Source organism: Macaca nemestrina, chromosome 2 (genome assembly GCF_043159975.1).
Source record: "Macaca nemestrina isolate mMacNem1 chromosome 2, mMacNem.hap1, whole genome shotgun sequence".
Classification (NCBI taxonomy): Eukaryota; Metazoa; Chordata; class Mammalia; order Primates; family Cercopithecidae; genus Macaca; species Macaca nemestrina.
Window position 1 is genome coordinate 11,363,525 of NC_092126.1, and position 13,794 is coordinate 11,377,318.

Genomic DNA, 13,794 nt, shown 5'->3' on the forward strand with positions numbered 1-13,794 from the left:
TTTAAAGTGAATATACAATTTATTTAACATTCAAACTTCATTAAGACATGTGCAATATGGCAATTTTACTGGGGATTAAACCCTACCTAGGATGATTGCTTGCTGGGGCTTAGCAACAGGGTCCAGTTCACACTTAGCACTAATTAAATACTTTATTGAATAAATACAATACCAAACAAAATGCATTCAAATGCTTTCTAAAAAAATTTTAAAGGCCTTTCTACTCAGGCTAATGACAAACACAATAAAGGCAGATATGCTAGTTTAACATAATTGGCTGATTTTATACAGCACTTATATCTTTTAGTCCACAAGTATATTATTAAATGATAGAGAACATCTAATACAACCATTTCTACAGAACTAGGAAATAAATTTCTAAGAAAGAAAGATTTTACAGACCCCATCTTTTATACCCACCCCAACAGTCTAACTCTAAAGAGGATAAAGCCAATGACTTTCCTCACAAGAGCTCACGACTAATGTCGCTTTGCTATCAAAATCTGTATTTCTGATCCGTTATGAGCATTGAGACAAGATTCAAATATTCCCAAAGAAAGAAGCACAATGCACGTTGTGATCGCCTATTCAGCAACAGCGAGCACTGCATCCAAAACTCTCATCCCAGGAATTAAATAAGGTCAGCCACATTCATGGGCATCTCCTCCACTGTAGTATTGTAGAAAGTCTCAATGTCACGAAGAATCCTCTTGTCTTCTTCAGTAACAAAGTTTATAGCCACACCTTTCCTCCCAAATCGACCCCCTCTGCCAATTCTGTGTAAGAAAAAAACAATCAGAATGTTACTTCTCACATAATTTATGAACTACTGAACATGACGATCCACTTGTTAACCATCAGCTGCTGTTTACTTATCAAGGTTATAGTTCGTGCTTCTAACTGGAGCACTAGCTGCTAATGCATATCTAGAGAAAAAAATCTTCCTTTGCAGTTAGTGCCAAAAGGATTCAAGGCTTGTCTGGCTGCAAAATGAGATTTTTATCAGGCATCTTGAGCATTATTATAAAGCAGATGACAGTATTGTGTTTGGGGTAGTGAAATTAAAGCCCATACCAAAGTGGGCCAGCCAAGAGCAGGTGTCAGCCTGGGACAGATGTAAACACCAGGAATAAAACAGCAGTTATGTAATCCATTTCGACGCACTTCTGGAACTGTAAACTGTAAACAAATGCTGCAGCAAAGGTTAACTATTTTCTAAAACTTACTTTTTTCCAGTGGGAAAACAAATATTTGGTATGGTAACCCAAACTTATCACTGCTTTTTTGCTCAGTTTCACACGTTGTAACTCAAATTACTCAAAACGTGTTTAACCGCCAAACAGCTACCTTCATGTTAGAAACCAGACAATACAAACCACCTAGTAAGAAAAGTTCCCTAACAGAAATACTAATACGAAAGATGCCTCAGCTGGAGCAACTTAAAATAAATAATCATGACAAAAGAAAAACAAATATAAATACCGACTCGCTCTTTATTCAAACAGTGTGCTGTTTCGCTTATGATTCCACGTCCTAAATTACGTCAACGCCGTTTCTGAGTGCCATCTCGTCATCAACTGCTGCTATCGACTCCTGTATTTTTTAAAAAGTCTTTTTTTACATCACATAACAAAGTACGATTCAATTTATTTAGGGATAAAGCCACTATAACCAAACCAGGGTTCACTCAAATTGCTACCAGGCGACACCAAGAAAATCCCAACTATGGAAAAAATCAAGAAAAAGCACATGGACACAAGAACATCACTAAAAGCTCAAGCATAAGCTAAGACCAACAATTGCAGGGGAAAAAAAAACCTATGCCCACAATCTGAGCAATGTTTACAAGTTTTCCCACTTTGTTCTCGTCAGCCTTCCCCTAGTACAAATTTAATTACATCATCTTACTGAACACTACTGACTTGACTGAATCTATTCCTTGATTTGATGTTACCTTTCATACAAATCACAGTAGAAAAATGTATGAATTTTTTTTCAATACATCCAAGATGCTGGCTTCTCACCTGTGAATATAGTTTTCACGATTGGTAGGTAGATCATAATTTATAACCAAAGACACTTGTTGCACATCAATCCCGCGAGCCTGAAACACAATGGCATATGTTAAAAATTCTAATTCAAAAAACATGGTACCTGTCATGTAGGCCACAAAATAGTAGCGAACTATACTAAGTGGTATAGCCCACTGTGGAGTGTGGTCCTTTTACTCTTCCAAATAGCCCAAGCTGGCAAAGGTTACTTAAAAACCTTCCCCCCAAAAAGCTAACTTTTGGTAGATTTTTAAAAAGCATTAAGAGACTTACCAACAAGTCAGTAGTGATCAGAACACGACTTGACCCTGACCGGAATTCCCTCATGATAACATCTCTCTCCTTCTGGTCCATGTCACCATGCTGCAAATTAATAAACCTTAATTCAAGAATCACCAGTCAGGTCAGTAATTTTAATCAACATGTATGAGACCAAGCGTCCCTGGCTGCTACAGGAATATAGCAGACAGGTATAGTTAAGAAACAACTTTATTTTGAGCAGGGGGAACGACAACACAGCACTTAGCAGCTATATTGTAGTCTGAATCCTGCTTTAGTGGAAATCCAGACATTTTAGAACACCTCTTACCAGAGCAGAAACTGTGAAGTCTCTGGCATGCATTTTCTCAGTCAGCCAGTCCACCTTGCGCCTTGTATTGAGAAAAATAACAGCTTGCGTAATGGTCAGTGTCTCGTACAAGTCACAAAGTGTATCCAACTTCCATTCCTATAATGTTTAGAAGAGAAAGTTAACAGTCATTTAGCTTTTCCAACTTTCTTCAGTTAAAAATACATTCTGGGCCAGGCACAGTGCTTATGCCCATAATCCCAGCACTTCGGGATCCCAACACTTGAGCCCAGGAGTTCCAACCAGTTTCCGATAGTGAAACCCTGTCTCTACCCAAAATACCAAAATTGGCCCCTCTTAGCCAGTCTCAAAACGTAGAAATTATAAAAATTAACTTCATTCTATTAGGTCTAATGAGATATTGCACCAAATCTTAAGACAAAGGACATTGGACATTAAGAAAGAGGTCCATCCCAGTCTTTACAATCTAGTGCTGTTACTTTTCTTCTTGTGTGTACTCTGCTAGCATTATTGCAAAAACCAAGACATAGTCCTAGTGTCTGCAATTTTAGCACAGTGCTTATACAAGAAGGTAAAATAACGTCTAACAATCAGTTACCTCTCTCTCAACATTAATATAAAACTGTTTGATTCCTTCAAGGGTCAATTCTTCCTTTTTCACCAGAATTCGAATTGGATCTCTCATGAATTTTTTGGTCACTTCCAACACATCAGTTGGCATTGTGGCAGAAAGCAACACAACCTTGAAAAGAGAAAATTATGTTGTAGAACAACTTACACAGTAATACCCAAGGGAAAATGTTTGAAGCCAAGCGTCTCTGTCTCACTACAGAATGGAGTTAGACAGAGATAGTTATGCATCAAGTGCTTTAAGCAGGGGGAACGACAATAGAACACATCAGTTGTATTGTAACAGTACCTGCATTAAACCCCATCTGTACCTTTAAGAGGGGAGTGAAGTAATGCTTACCTGAATACTTGTGTTTAGTTTTTGGAAAATCTCATAGATTTGATCCTTAAACCCACGGCTCAACATTTCATCTGCTTCATCCAAAACAAACATTTTGATCCATTTTGGAGCTGTTAGAAACAAAGTCATACTGTCACTTCTAGATCTACTCAGTAATATGATGACTTTTCAACAGTTAAAAAAAAAAAAAAAAAAAAAAAAAAAAAAAACTCTTTTAAAGACAATACTTACAAAGATATCTTCTGTTTAACATATCAAAAACTCTCCCAGGTGTACCAACAACAATATGTGGTGCTTCGGCCTGCAGTTTTTGCATTTCATTTCGAACATTTGTTCCACCAATGCAGGCATGACAAGTTGCTCCCATATAGTCTCCAAGTGCCAGAATTACCTTTTGGATCTAAAAACCAAGCCTTAATTATTATCCTGAAGAACTCCAGGATCAATGACTACTTTTTAAAGCATAATGGCAAATTTAAACTGGTCTGCCAACAGCTTTTATGCATGCACAGCACGAAACTACTTCCAAGCTTAAAACGCAGACTGACCTAACTGCTTCAAGGTAAAACTCCCTTAATGTCTTTCTTCTGCCTTGTCAAACTTGGGATGCTGCTGCCCCACGCATCAGCTAGACAATTCAAGAATAACATTTCCTACATTATTCTTCACTGTGTGTAGGGAGTACATAGTGAAATATATGTTCTGTAATTACAGCTAGGGCAAATAATTTTTTTCCCCCAGAGGGTATTGTGCTTTATATAATCTTGACCTCAATAAAGCCTCCAGCTTTATTAGGAAGGTTTACTTCAAAGCCAATATAGCAGTGAGCTTTGAAAACATAGCATGCAACAGATGCATCACAAACTACGGAGACAGTCAAATGGTAACATGTCACTGCAGTTTTCATGTTGCACAACTGCATTCAAACTTAAAAAATGGGGACAGATCTAGTACATCCAAGAGAGTGTTTCGGATTCTCAATCTATTAGTATACAACCCTACAAACCATACCTGCATACCCAGTTCTTTTAAAGCTTTCAACAAAAACTCCCTGCATGCATGGACAATTAAAAGGAAGGATCTGGTAGGACCAATTTATACTAAGTTTTAAATTCTTCACAGTTGTGAAACCTGAAACCTATGCAACACGCAAGCAGTTTTTTTGAACTACACTATCAATACCTGTTGAGCCAGTTCTCTGGTGGGGGCCAATACTAGTGCTTGGGTCTCCTTGAACTCAATCTCCAACTGTTGCAGGATGGAAATAGCAAATGTGGCTGTCTTGCCAGTACCTGACTGAGCTTGAGCAATCACATCATACCCTAAAAAAAGTAGGATACATATTTACCGATCCCACATCAAATTGTCACTTCTACTTTACACCATGTATTCCATTTGGAACATGAATTATGCCCAAATAATAAGTGATCAGCAATGAGTATTCTCTTCATTTCAGGTCAGTCCCGAAAGATGATTGCCATCATTTCACTTTAAGGAATACAAACAGGTGCTAGTCCCCCAGAGGTTACTTTCCCTTTTACGGTCCATGACTATGTAGAATAAAGTCATTTCCTAAAAATTCCAGTTTCTTTTACCTTTAATACAGGGAATAATAGCTCTCTGCTGAATAGCGGAAGGCTTCTCAAAACCGTAAGCATAGATGCCACGAAGAAGAGACTCCTTTAAATTCATATCATCAAAGTTATCAACAATCTCATTCCAGTTGCTCTGTAAGTTAGAAAAAATAATGCACGCATGAATGAGATGAACACATTCACCTTTTCAAAGCTTCAACATCCACAACCGTTTCTTACCTCGATGACACCATCGGGGTCCATTCCCTCTGGGCCGCCATGTTCTCTGCTGACAAGAATACTGCAGTCAGACATCCCTTCCAAGCCACCTTAACTGCATCTTAAAGGGATAGCCCTTTGCAACCCGTCTCAGCACATTAGCCTCCCCTGCACAAGTTAAAGCAGCAGCTGCAGGACGAATATCACACTGCGCGCCTTCCCTAAAGGTTGGGGGCCGCGGATGTCCGGAAAGGCAGCCCCCCAGGCCCCAGCGCACGGGGATCCCATTTCGGCGGCGGAGCGTCTCGCGAGAGCTCGGGGCGACGAGCTCCGCCCCCAACAATGCGCAAGCCGAGTGATTGACGCGGGCGGAGCGGCCTGGCGAGAGCGATGCCAACGGTTCGCCGGCACCCGTGCCGGTCCGGTCCCATCGCCTCCGCGCCGTGGCCGAGTGGAGACCGCTGCCTCCAACCCTTCCCCAACTGAAGCCAAGGACCCCCAACTCCTGTGGTTGACCAAAAATAAAGCTTCGGGTCCTGGTTACACTGTACCGAACGCGGACTGCGCCACGGCTGTTTACTGCATGTTTCCCGTGCTCTACACTGGGAGGGGAAGCAGCCAAAATTCCGTAATGTCTTAGGGAGGAGAAACGCCCTTTAGCCACTGCTTTCGCACCATCGTCCTGTCTCCCCACAATCCGGGCCCTACCCATCATGGAAGCTTCTGGAAGGGCACAGGGGTGCTGTACCCTAAGGAAACGTGCACTAAGTTGGAGTTTTTGCCTCCATGCCATCCACTATAATCTCTCCTGGCGCCCTACGACCTTCACTACAGACCGCGACCGCCAACAGAGCGCCATACCTGTTATAATCCGCGGAGCCACCAGACATGATCCGAAAAACCACTCAGCGCCCGACTGAAAAGACAGCAGAGCCCCGCCACCCGTTTTTTATAGGCTCGTGGCCGGAACCCGTTTCTTGCGGAGGAATTTTCTCTCCGTGCTTCGGTCAGCCACAAAATTGTGATCCTGGGGTCGTTACGTCGGATAAAATCCTAAGCAAGACGGTTGGAAAATCCAAATGTGGTAATTTCTCGATATTATAGGGTCGCTGGAAATCCTAGGGCCCGGGGTTGGGTTGGGATTCTTTACCTCGCGGCGGAAGAATATCGCTGCGGCGTTAGTCAAACACCACTTTCCCCGCCCGCCCTGCTCCTACGGGGTTTCCGCGTCCCTGACGCAGAGGCGGGCCGGGGGAGTGGAGCCGGAGCCGGAGCCGGAGGCGGAAGCCGGAGACGCTGCCCGCTGGGCGTCTGGGTCTTCCCGCGTGCGAGGGGTCCCGACTCGCGGCTCGCTGCCGGCGCTCAAGTGCGGGAGGGGAACTCGGTTATTCCACTTGCTCCCACCGCTGTTTAATTTGACAGTGAAGACCTGCCTGGCATTTAGCCCGACCATTAACATCCATTCAGATCTTGGAAACGTAAAATTCCTGCTAGGGAAAATGTCGGCCACCCAGCGAGTCCCGGAAAGTTTGGTTTACCGCTACATTTTGCAGCGAGAAAAAAAAAATGGAGTGTCATTTGCAGATGTCTCTGGAGTAGCCAGTTCTATTCTCATATCGTTTCCGGTCTCTCGCTTTCTTTTTAAAAGAGTGTTAATGATTTTAACCTAACAGGTGTGAGGAATGCCTGAAAAAAATCATAAACTTTTGCAAATGGATAGAAGCTAAGGACCTGTAATTTTCCGTGGAACGCACGAATTTAAATGGACGCTTTGGCAGATACAGCTCTGTGCCGCTTTGGGACTACATCGGTGTTGATTCCGTCTATATTGGTCATTTTTTAAGGGCTTTGAGCTTTACCGATATATAGTGAAATGTTGATTTATTGAAATTCAGAGCAATAATATCCTTGCTGCGTAAACTGCACGAGTCTTTAAGCTCCAGATGTTTTCAATTAGCCCCATCTCAGGTCCCTTCACAGCAACAAAAAAACAATATATGTAGTCATTTAACTTTAAAATACAACCCTACCCATGATGCAAAATATCATCGAGAATATCTGGAAACATTTTATCATATTTCAGAAGGCCAACTTAAAGAATCATTACTGGGAAAGCTGACTCAATTTTCTGTATTATTGAAGATATTTGGTTCTAAATACTATTTTAATACGAAAATTATTTATTCATTTGAAAATTCTTATCGTGCCAGGAATTGGGACAAAGATGAAGAATACCAAAATGGCAAAGTGGGCCTGGCCCTCAGTCTATTGGTACTGCTCCTCATTCATTCCTCTGTAATGTTCGAAAGCCATATTTGAGGTGATGCCAGACATTTTCTGAGAATGATGGTTGTCAGAGATCCTTGTTGTCTCATCCAAAATATACTAAAACTATCCTGAGATCTAAGAAGTTGAAAAATATACTAAATCAAAAAAGTGACCAACCGTTTGGTTTCACTTGGGTGAAAACAGTTGGTCACAGGGTGATACCAATCAACAATTAACACTTAATTGTTGGTTGTTTTCTTTAGGATTAGCACTACACTAGATGCTGTGGAGGATTTTCAAGCCTCTTAAGAAGAAGTCTATCCTGGCTAACATGGTGAAACCCCGTCTCTACTAAAAATACAAAAAACTAGCCGGGCGTGGTGGCGGGCGCCTGTAGTCTCAGCTACTTGGGAGGCTGAGGCGGGAGAATGGCGTGAACCCGGGAGGCGGAGTTTGCAGTGAGCCGAGATCACGCCACTGCACTCCAGTCTGGGAGACACAGCGAGACTCCGTCTCAAAAAAAAAAAAAAAAAAAAAAAAAAAAAAAAGAAGAAGTAAGGGCTAAACTCTGTGGTATAGGTTTGCAAGTGCTGAGTAAGTTTCAAGGTAAGAAAACTTCAAATACAGTCAAAGTCCACACCCACACTGCCTGTAACCTTACAGTGTATTCTTAATAAGTGCAGTGCTTACCACATTTGCCTGTGCTTACTAAATAGTAAACATTAGTAACAAATGAATTAAAGATCAAAATGTATACTTTAACAAAGTTTTGCGTATCAACACAGAGCGTGCTCTTTTAAATTTAAGTGATTCTGCTTACCTGGAATCTGAAATTAGATAGCCTTCTCAGTGGACTATAAATGCTTCTTTGTCAAACTTTAGTGTTTGAAACCATTTATACTGCAAATAATCCTAAAGCTCAGATTATTTCCATATCTAAGCCAACTAAGGTAGTTTCGTTTTGCTCTTCAAGAGCATCAGCTAACAATTCTAAAGCCAATTAGCAACCAGAGAAGCAAAGAATTAGTACAAATCTGTCAGTGCTACATGGAAAAACAATAACAAAACCTTAAAAGAATATGCATTCAACCAGGCACGGTGGTTCATGCCTGTAATCCCAGCACTTTGGGAGGCCGAGATGGGCAGATCACGAGGTCAGGAGATCGAGATCATCCTGGCCAACATGGTGAAACCCTGTCTCTACTGAAAGTACAAAAATTAGCCGGGTGTGGTGGCGGGCACCTGTAGTCCCAGCTACTCTGGAGGCTGAGGCAGGAGAATCGCTTGAACACGGGAGGTGGAGATTGCACTCCAGCCTGAACCCGGGAGGCGGAGGTTGCCGTGAGCAGAGATGGTGCCACTGCACTCCAGCCTGGGTGACAGAGCAAGACTCCACCGGGAGGAAGGAAGGAAGGAAGGGAGGGAGGGAGGAAAAAAAAAAAAAGAAAGAAAAACAAAAGAAAAAAGAACTGCCTGGAGCTGGATAGAGATGTTGGTGCTACTCACCTCTTTTTTTTTTTTTCTTTTCCTTTTTGGCAAACCCAGGATAATCTCTGTAACTTCTTTTTATTACACAGTTTTTGAGGAAATTAGAGGCTAGGTTCTGCTTGCCTGTGACCCCTGACGCAATTTGGAGGGTGGCATTTACTGCCGTGTTCTTACACTATAACTTAGAAAACATTTGTGGTTGGGTGTGATGGCTCACGCCTGTGATCCCAGCACTTTAGAAGGCCGAGGTGAGCCGAACAACCGAGATTAGGAGTTCGTGACCAGCCTGGCATACATGGAGAAATCCAGTCTCTACTAAAAATATAAAAATTACGCCAGGCGTGGTGGCTCACACCTAATCCCAACACTTTGGGAGGCCAAGGCGGGCAGGTCACTTGAGGTCAGGAGTTCGTGGCCAGCCTGGCCAACCCGGTGAAACTCCCTCTCTAGTAAAAATACAAAAATCAATCTGACGTGGTGGCGTACGCCTGTAATCCCAGCTACTTGGGAGGCTGAGGCAGGAGAATTGCTTGAACCCGGGAGGCGGAGGTTGCGGTGAGCCGAGATTGTGCCACTGCACTCTAGCCTGGGTGACAGAGCGAGACTCCGTCTCGGGGGAAAAAAAATATATATGTATATACAAAAATTAGCCAGTTGTGGCAGCGCACACCTGTAATCCCAAGTACTCAGGCAAGAGAATCACTTGAATTCGGGAGGCGGAGGTTGCAGTGAGCTGGGATCCCACCACTGCACTCCAACCTAGGCGACAGAGAAAGATTATGTCTCAAAATAATAATAATAATAATTTGCATGAAGATAGGTAAAGATATTAACAGAGTTGAAGAAAATAGAGAAAACTGAGGAGGACCACGGAAGGACTTTTAAACTAGCTAAGAACTAGGTTTGAATCCACTGATCCAAGGTTATTAAACTCTATTGTGTAGCCAAGATACAGAAGTTTTTCTACCTTTATAGAGGAAGACTGAAATAAAAGTACATTGCTGTACTTCAAATCAGGTGATCAGAAACTGTGGTATGCATAAAAATCAATGGGAACATCTATTTGAAATGCAGATACTTGTGGACTCTGCCCTCTCACCCAGATTCACTGGATCTGAACTGAGGTGGGGCCAGCTTTTTATTTTGAAAAATTAAGGTTGGGAGCAGTGGCTCATGCCTGTAATTCCAGCCCTCTGGGAGGCCGAGGTGGGCGGATCACTTGAGATTAGTAGTTTGAGACCAGCGAGGCCAACATGGTGAAACCCCATCTCTCCAAAAATACAAAAATTAGCTGGGCATGGTGGCACACACCTGTGGTCCCAGCTACTCGGGAGGCTGAGGCAGGAAAGCAGGATAATCACTTGAATCTGGGAGACAGAGGGTACAATGGCATGATGGTGGCACTCCAGCCTGGGCAACATCTTTATTTTACCTCAAAGATTCAATATTTTGGCCAGGCATGGTGACTCACACCTGTAATCCCAGCACTTTGGGAGGCCAAATGGCTTGAACTCAGGAGGTGGAGGTTGCAGTTTGAGGAGATCACGCCACTGCATTCCAGCCTGGGTGACAGAGCAAGACTCTGTCTCAAAGAAAAAAAAAATCACTGTTTTTCATCAATTTGCATGTCTCTTCTAGATTACATGAAGTCTCCAGGATTAAGTTTGTCCTCAGGACAAACCTACACCTCTGTGAGGGATGGAAGAAAGACCTTGATTGGCAATCTCACCCCTAAAATGTAGGCCTGGTATCTGGAATCCCACTCCTATGCCCCATTACCTGGGGCTCTATACTGCCCTCTTCATGTGACACAACCAACTCACCTTTCATGCTTGTTTGTTTTCTTTTTGAGACAGTTTCGCTCTTGTTGCCCAGGCTGGAGTACAGTGGTGCAATTTCGGCTCACCTCAGCCTCTGCCTCCCGGGTTCAAGTGATTCTCCTGCCTCAGCCTCCCGAGTAGCTATGATTACAGGCATCCACCACCATGCCCAGCTAATTTTGTATTTTTAGTACAGACGGGGTTTCTCCATGTTGGTCAGACTGGTCTCAAACTCCTGACCTCAGGTGATCTGCCTGCCTCAGCCTCCCAAAGTGCTGCAATTATAGGCGTGAGTCACCATGCCCGGTCAAGAATTTATCTCTTTTAATTCTCATCACACGCCTGGCCTCATCTTTCATCTTTACCATATATATGAGATAAAGTTTATATATATATATAAACTATATATATTCCTATATAGTTCATTAAAAGTAATAGTTATATTGTTTTTTGGAAATGACAAAAAAGAAAACAATCACCAATCCCAAGAATGTCTGTTTATTTTTAAACATAATGGAAATCATACTTTAGGTAAAAAGTTTTTCCTCTATTTTTTTTTCTTTTCTCTTTTTGTTTGTTTGTTTGTTTTTGTTGTTTGAGGCAGAGTCTCTCTCTGTTGCCCAGGCTGGAGTGCAAATGGTGCGATTTGGCTCACTGCAACCTCCACCTCCCAGATTCAAGTGGTTCTCCTGTTTCATCCTCCCAGGTAGCTGGGATTACAGGTGCACGCCACCACACCCAGCTAATTTTTGTATTTTAGTAGAGATGGGGTTGCACCATGTCGGCCGGGCTGGTCTCGAACTCCTGACTTCAGGTGATCCACCTGCCTTGGCCTCCCAAAGTGCTGGGATTATAGGCATGAGTCACCGCACCCAGCCCTTCATTATTTTAGTAGGAAAAAAAAGCTATTGAAATAATAAAACTATAAACAACCTAAATGGCTGTCAAAAGGAGATGGGTTAGTAAATTGTATGCTGTGTATTAGTCATTAAAAACAATGAGGTCTACTTCTACTTCTAGAAAGATGGAGTAGACAAAATTTTTCCTGTTCCTCCTACTAAGTGCAACTAAACACCCTGGACATTACATTATAAAGCAAACACGAGAAGACTCTGGGAGGTGGGGAAAAGAAGGCAGATAGGTAGGAACCTCAAGATACACATGATAGTGAATTCCCTGGGTTTTCTTCTTGCTTCACCCATCCTGAGTTGAAACTGAAGAAGCTAGCAACCCAGAAAAGCCAACAGGCATAGACAAGAAAAGCCCCAGCAAAGGGCTGCTTTGTCTACCCAGGACAGAGGCATTCTAGGAAGATAGAAAAGTTTTAGACAGTAATTCCATTATTTCAGCTAAATACCACAGAAACAGCTGTGGTCCTACCCACACCCATGCCAGCAAAAGCCAACTGAAGAGCCCATGATTCTACCCTTAGGAGGCTGTAATGAGGTTCTCTGACAACCTCCACCTCCAGAGCCCCGCCACTACCACTACCACATTGTCAGAGGAGACCACGGAGTAGCTTCAACTTCCAGGCCCACCGGGCAGGAACAAAGGCGATCCTTCAGATCCCACTAAGGTGGTGTCATAGAAGGCCTGCTGGGAAATCAGGACTTTATCGCACAGTCGTCATGAGACCACCTCATTGTAGTGTCGGTGGAGACCACATGAGGAACTCCAGCCCCCACCCAGCAGTAACAAGGATCATCCCCTCTGGTGTGAGTGAGAAATCTGGACTTCCACCCCCTGCTGGCAGTAGGGAGGCTGTGCTGTCCTTCCCCTGCCAGAGCGGCATCAGAGAAAGCCAGCAAGAGCCAGAGATTGAAGTAAGATCTAATGAGCATGTGAAAAATGCTCAGTACCACTAATCATTAGAGGAATGCAAATCAAAACCACGATGAGATACCACTTCACACCCATTAAGATGGCTATTATTATTTTAAATAGAGAAGGGGTGGGAAGGGTTGGGAGGCGAGTCTCAATATGTTGCTCAGGCTGATCGTGAACTCCTAGGCTTAAGCGATCCTCCTGCCTCGGCCTCCCAAAGTGCTGGGATTACAGGGGCGAGCCAGCTTGGCTGACCAAAATGACTATTTTTTTTTTTTTAAATAGAAAATAACAATTATTAGTGTGGATGTGGAAAACCAAAATCCTTGTCCATTGCTGGTAGAAATGTAAAATGTAGCCACTATGAACAGTATGGCAGTGACTCCAAAAATTACAAAATTACCATATGATCTACCAATTCCACTTCTGAGTATATACCTAAAATAATTGAGAGCAGGGATGCAAACAGATATTTGTACACCAGTGTTCATAGCAGCATTATTCACAATAGCCAAAAGGTGACAGCAACCCAAGCATCCATTGATGGATTAGTAGATAAAACAAATGTGGCTGGGCGCGGTGGTTCACGCCTGTAATTTCAGCACTCTGGGAGGCTGAGACATGAAGATCCATTGAACCCGGAAGTTTGAGACCAGCCTGGGCGATGTAGGAAGACCCCATCTCTACAAAAACATCAAATAATTAGCCAGGTGTGGTGGCATGTGCCTGGGGTCCCAGCTACTCAGGGAAGGCTGAGGCAGGAGGCTTGCTTGAGCCTGGGAGGTGAAGGCAGCAGTGAGCCATGATCACGCCACTGCACTCAAGCCTGGGGGCAACAGAACAATATCCTGTCTCCAAAAAACAAACAACACAAAAAATCAAATTGTGCTTTATACATCAATGGAATATTATTCAGCCTTAAAAAGGAATGAAATTCTGATCAATCCTACAGTACGAATGCACCTTTGAAGACATTATGCTAACTGAAATA

General features: G+C 43.0%; 1 protein-coding gene and 5 non-coding genes across 8 annotated transcripts; all 6 read right to left on the bottom strand.

Moving 5' to 3' along the window:
- LOC105470899 (eukaryotic translation initiation factor 4A2) lies at nt 1–6,404 on the bottom strand. Of its 3 annotated transcripts, XR_003015715.2 has the most exons (12): nt 6,265–6,354; nt 5,425–5,473; nt 5,206–5,338; nt 4,793–4,932; nt 3,842–4,010; nt 3,611–3,720; nt 3,239–3,382; nt 2,641–2,778; nt 2,325–2,414; nt 2,025–2,104; nt 1,483–1,593; nt 639–776 (listed from the first exon to the last, which is right to left on the bottom strand). XR_003015715.2 is itself a non-coding variant. In XM_011723193.2 (11 exons), exons 1-11 carry the CDS (start codon nt 6,291–6,293, stop codon nt 632–634), a joined length of 1,224 nt encoding a protein of 407 aa, XP_011721495.1. In that variant the 5' UTR covers nt 6,294–6,404; the 3' UTR covers nt 1–631. The 3 variants fall into 3 exon arrangements, 2 of the variants coding, with proteins under 2 accessions (XP_011721495.1, XP_011721494.1); XM_011723193.2 differs by lacking the exon at nt 1,483–1,593 and having other exon boundaries at nt 1–776; nt 5,425–5,470; nt 6,265–6,404; XM_011723192.2 differs by lacking the exon at nt 1,483–1,593 and having other exon boundaries at nt 1–776.
- On the bottom strand, nt 2,159–2,297 carry LOC112424799 (small nucleolar RNA SNORA4). The gene has a single exon (XR_003015737.1). It is a non-coding gene; the product is annotated as a small nucleolar RNA SNORA4 (small nucleolar RNA).
- LOC112424797 (small nucleolar RNA SNORA63) lies at nt 2,474–2,605 on the bottom strand. Its single transcript, XR_003015735.1, has one exon. It is a non-coding gene; the product is annotated as a small nucleolar RNA SNORA63 (small nucleolar RNA).
- On the bottom strand, nt 3,036–3,213 carry LOC112424807 (small nucleolar RNA SNORA81). The gene has a single exon (XR_003015743.1). It is a non-coding gene; the product is annotated as a small nucleolar RNA SNORA81 (small nucleolar RNA).
- On the bottom strand, nt 3,439–3,565 carry LOC112424798 (small nucleolar RNA SNORA63). Its single transcript, XR_003015736.2, has one exon. It is a non-coding gene; the product is annotated as a small nucleolar RNA SNORA63 (small nucleolar RNA).
- LOC112424808 (small nucleolar RNA SNORD2) lies at nt 5,033–5,101 on the bottom strand. Its single transcript, XR_003015744.1, has one exon. It is a non-coding gene; the product is annotated as a small nucleolar RNA SNORD2 (small nucleolar RNA).
- Nucleotides 6,405–13,794: the final 7,390 nt, after the last annotated feature.

What these genes read in the sequence shown, in the direction of transcription:
- LOC105470899 (XM_011723192.2), bottom strand. Translation starts at nt 6,293, where the DNA reads ATGTCTGGTGGCTCCGCGGATTATAACAG. An exon ending in GTTAAACAGAAGATATCTTT is followed by an intron (nt 3,721 to 3,841) that starts GTAAGTATTGTC and finishes TGTTTCTAACAG; the next exon opens with CTCCAAAATGGATCAAAATG. An exon ending in ACTTCACAGTTTCTGCTCTG is followed by an intron (nt 2,415 to 2,640) that starts GTAAGAGGTGTT and finishes ATTAATTTGCAG; the next exon opens with CATGGTGACATGGACCAGAA.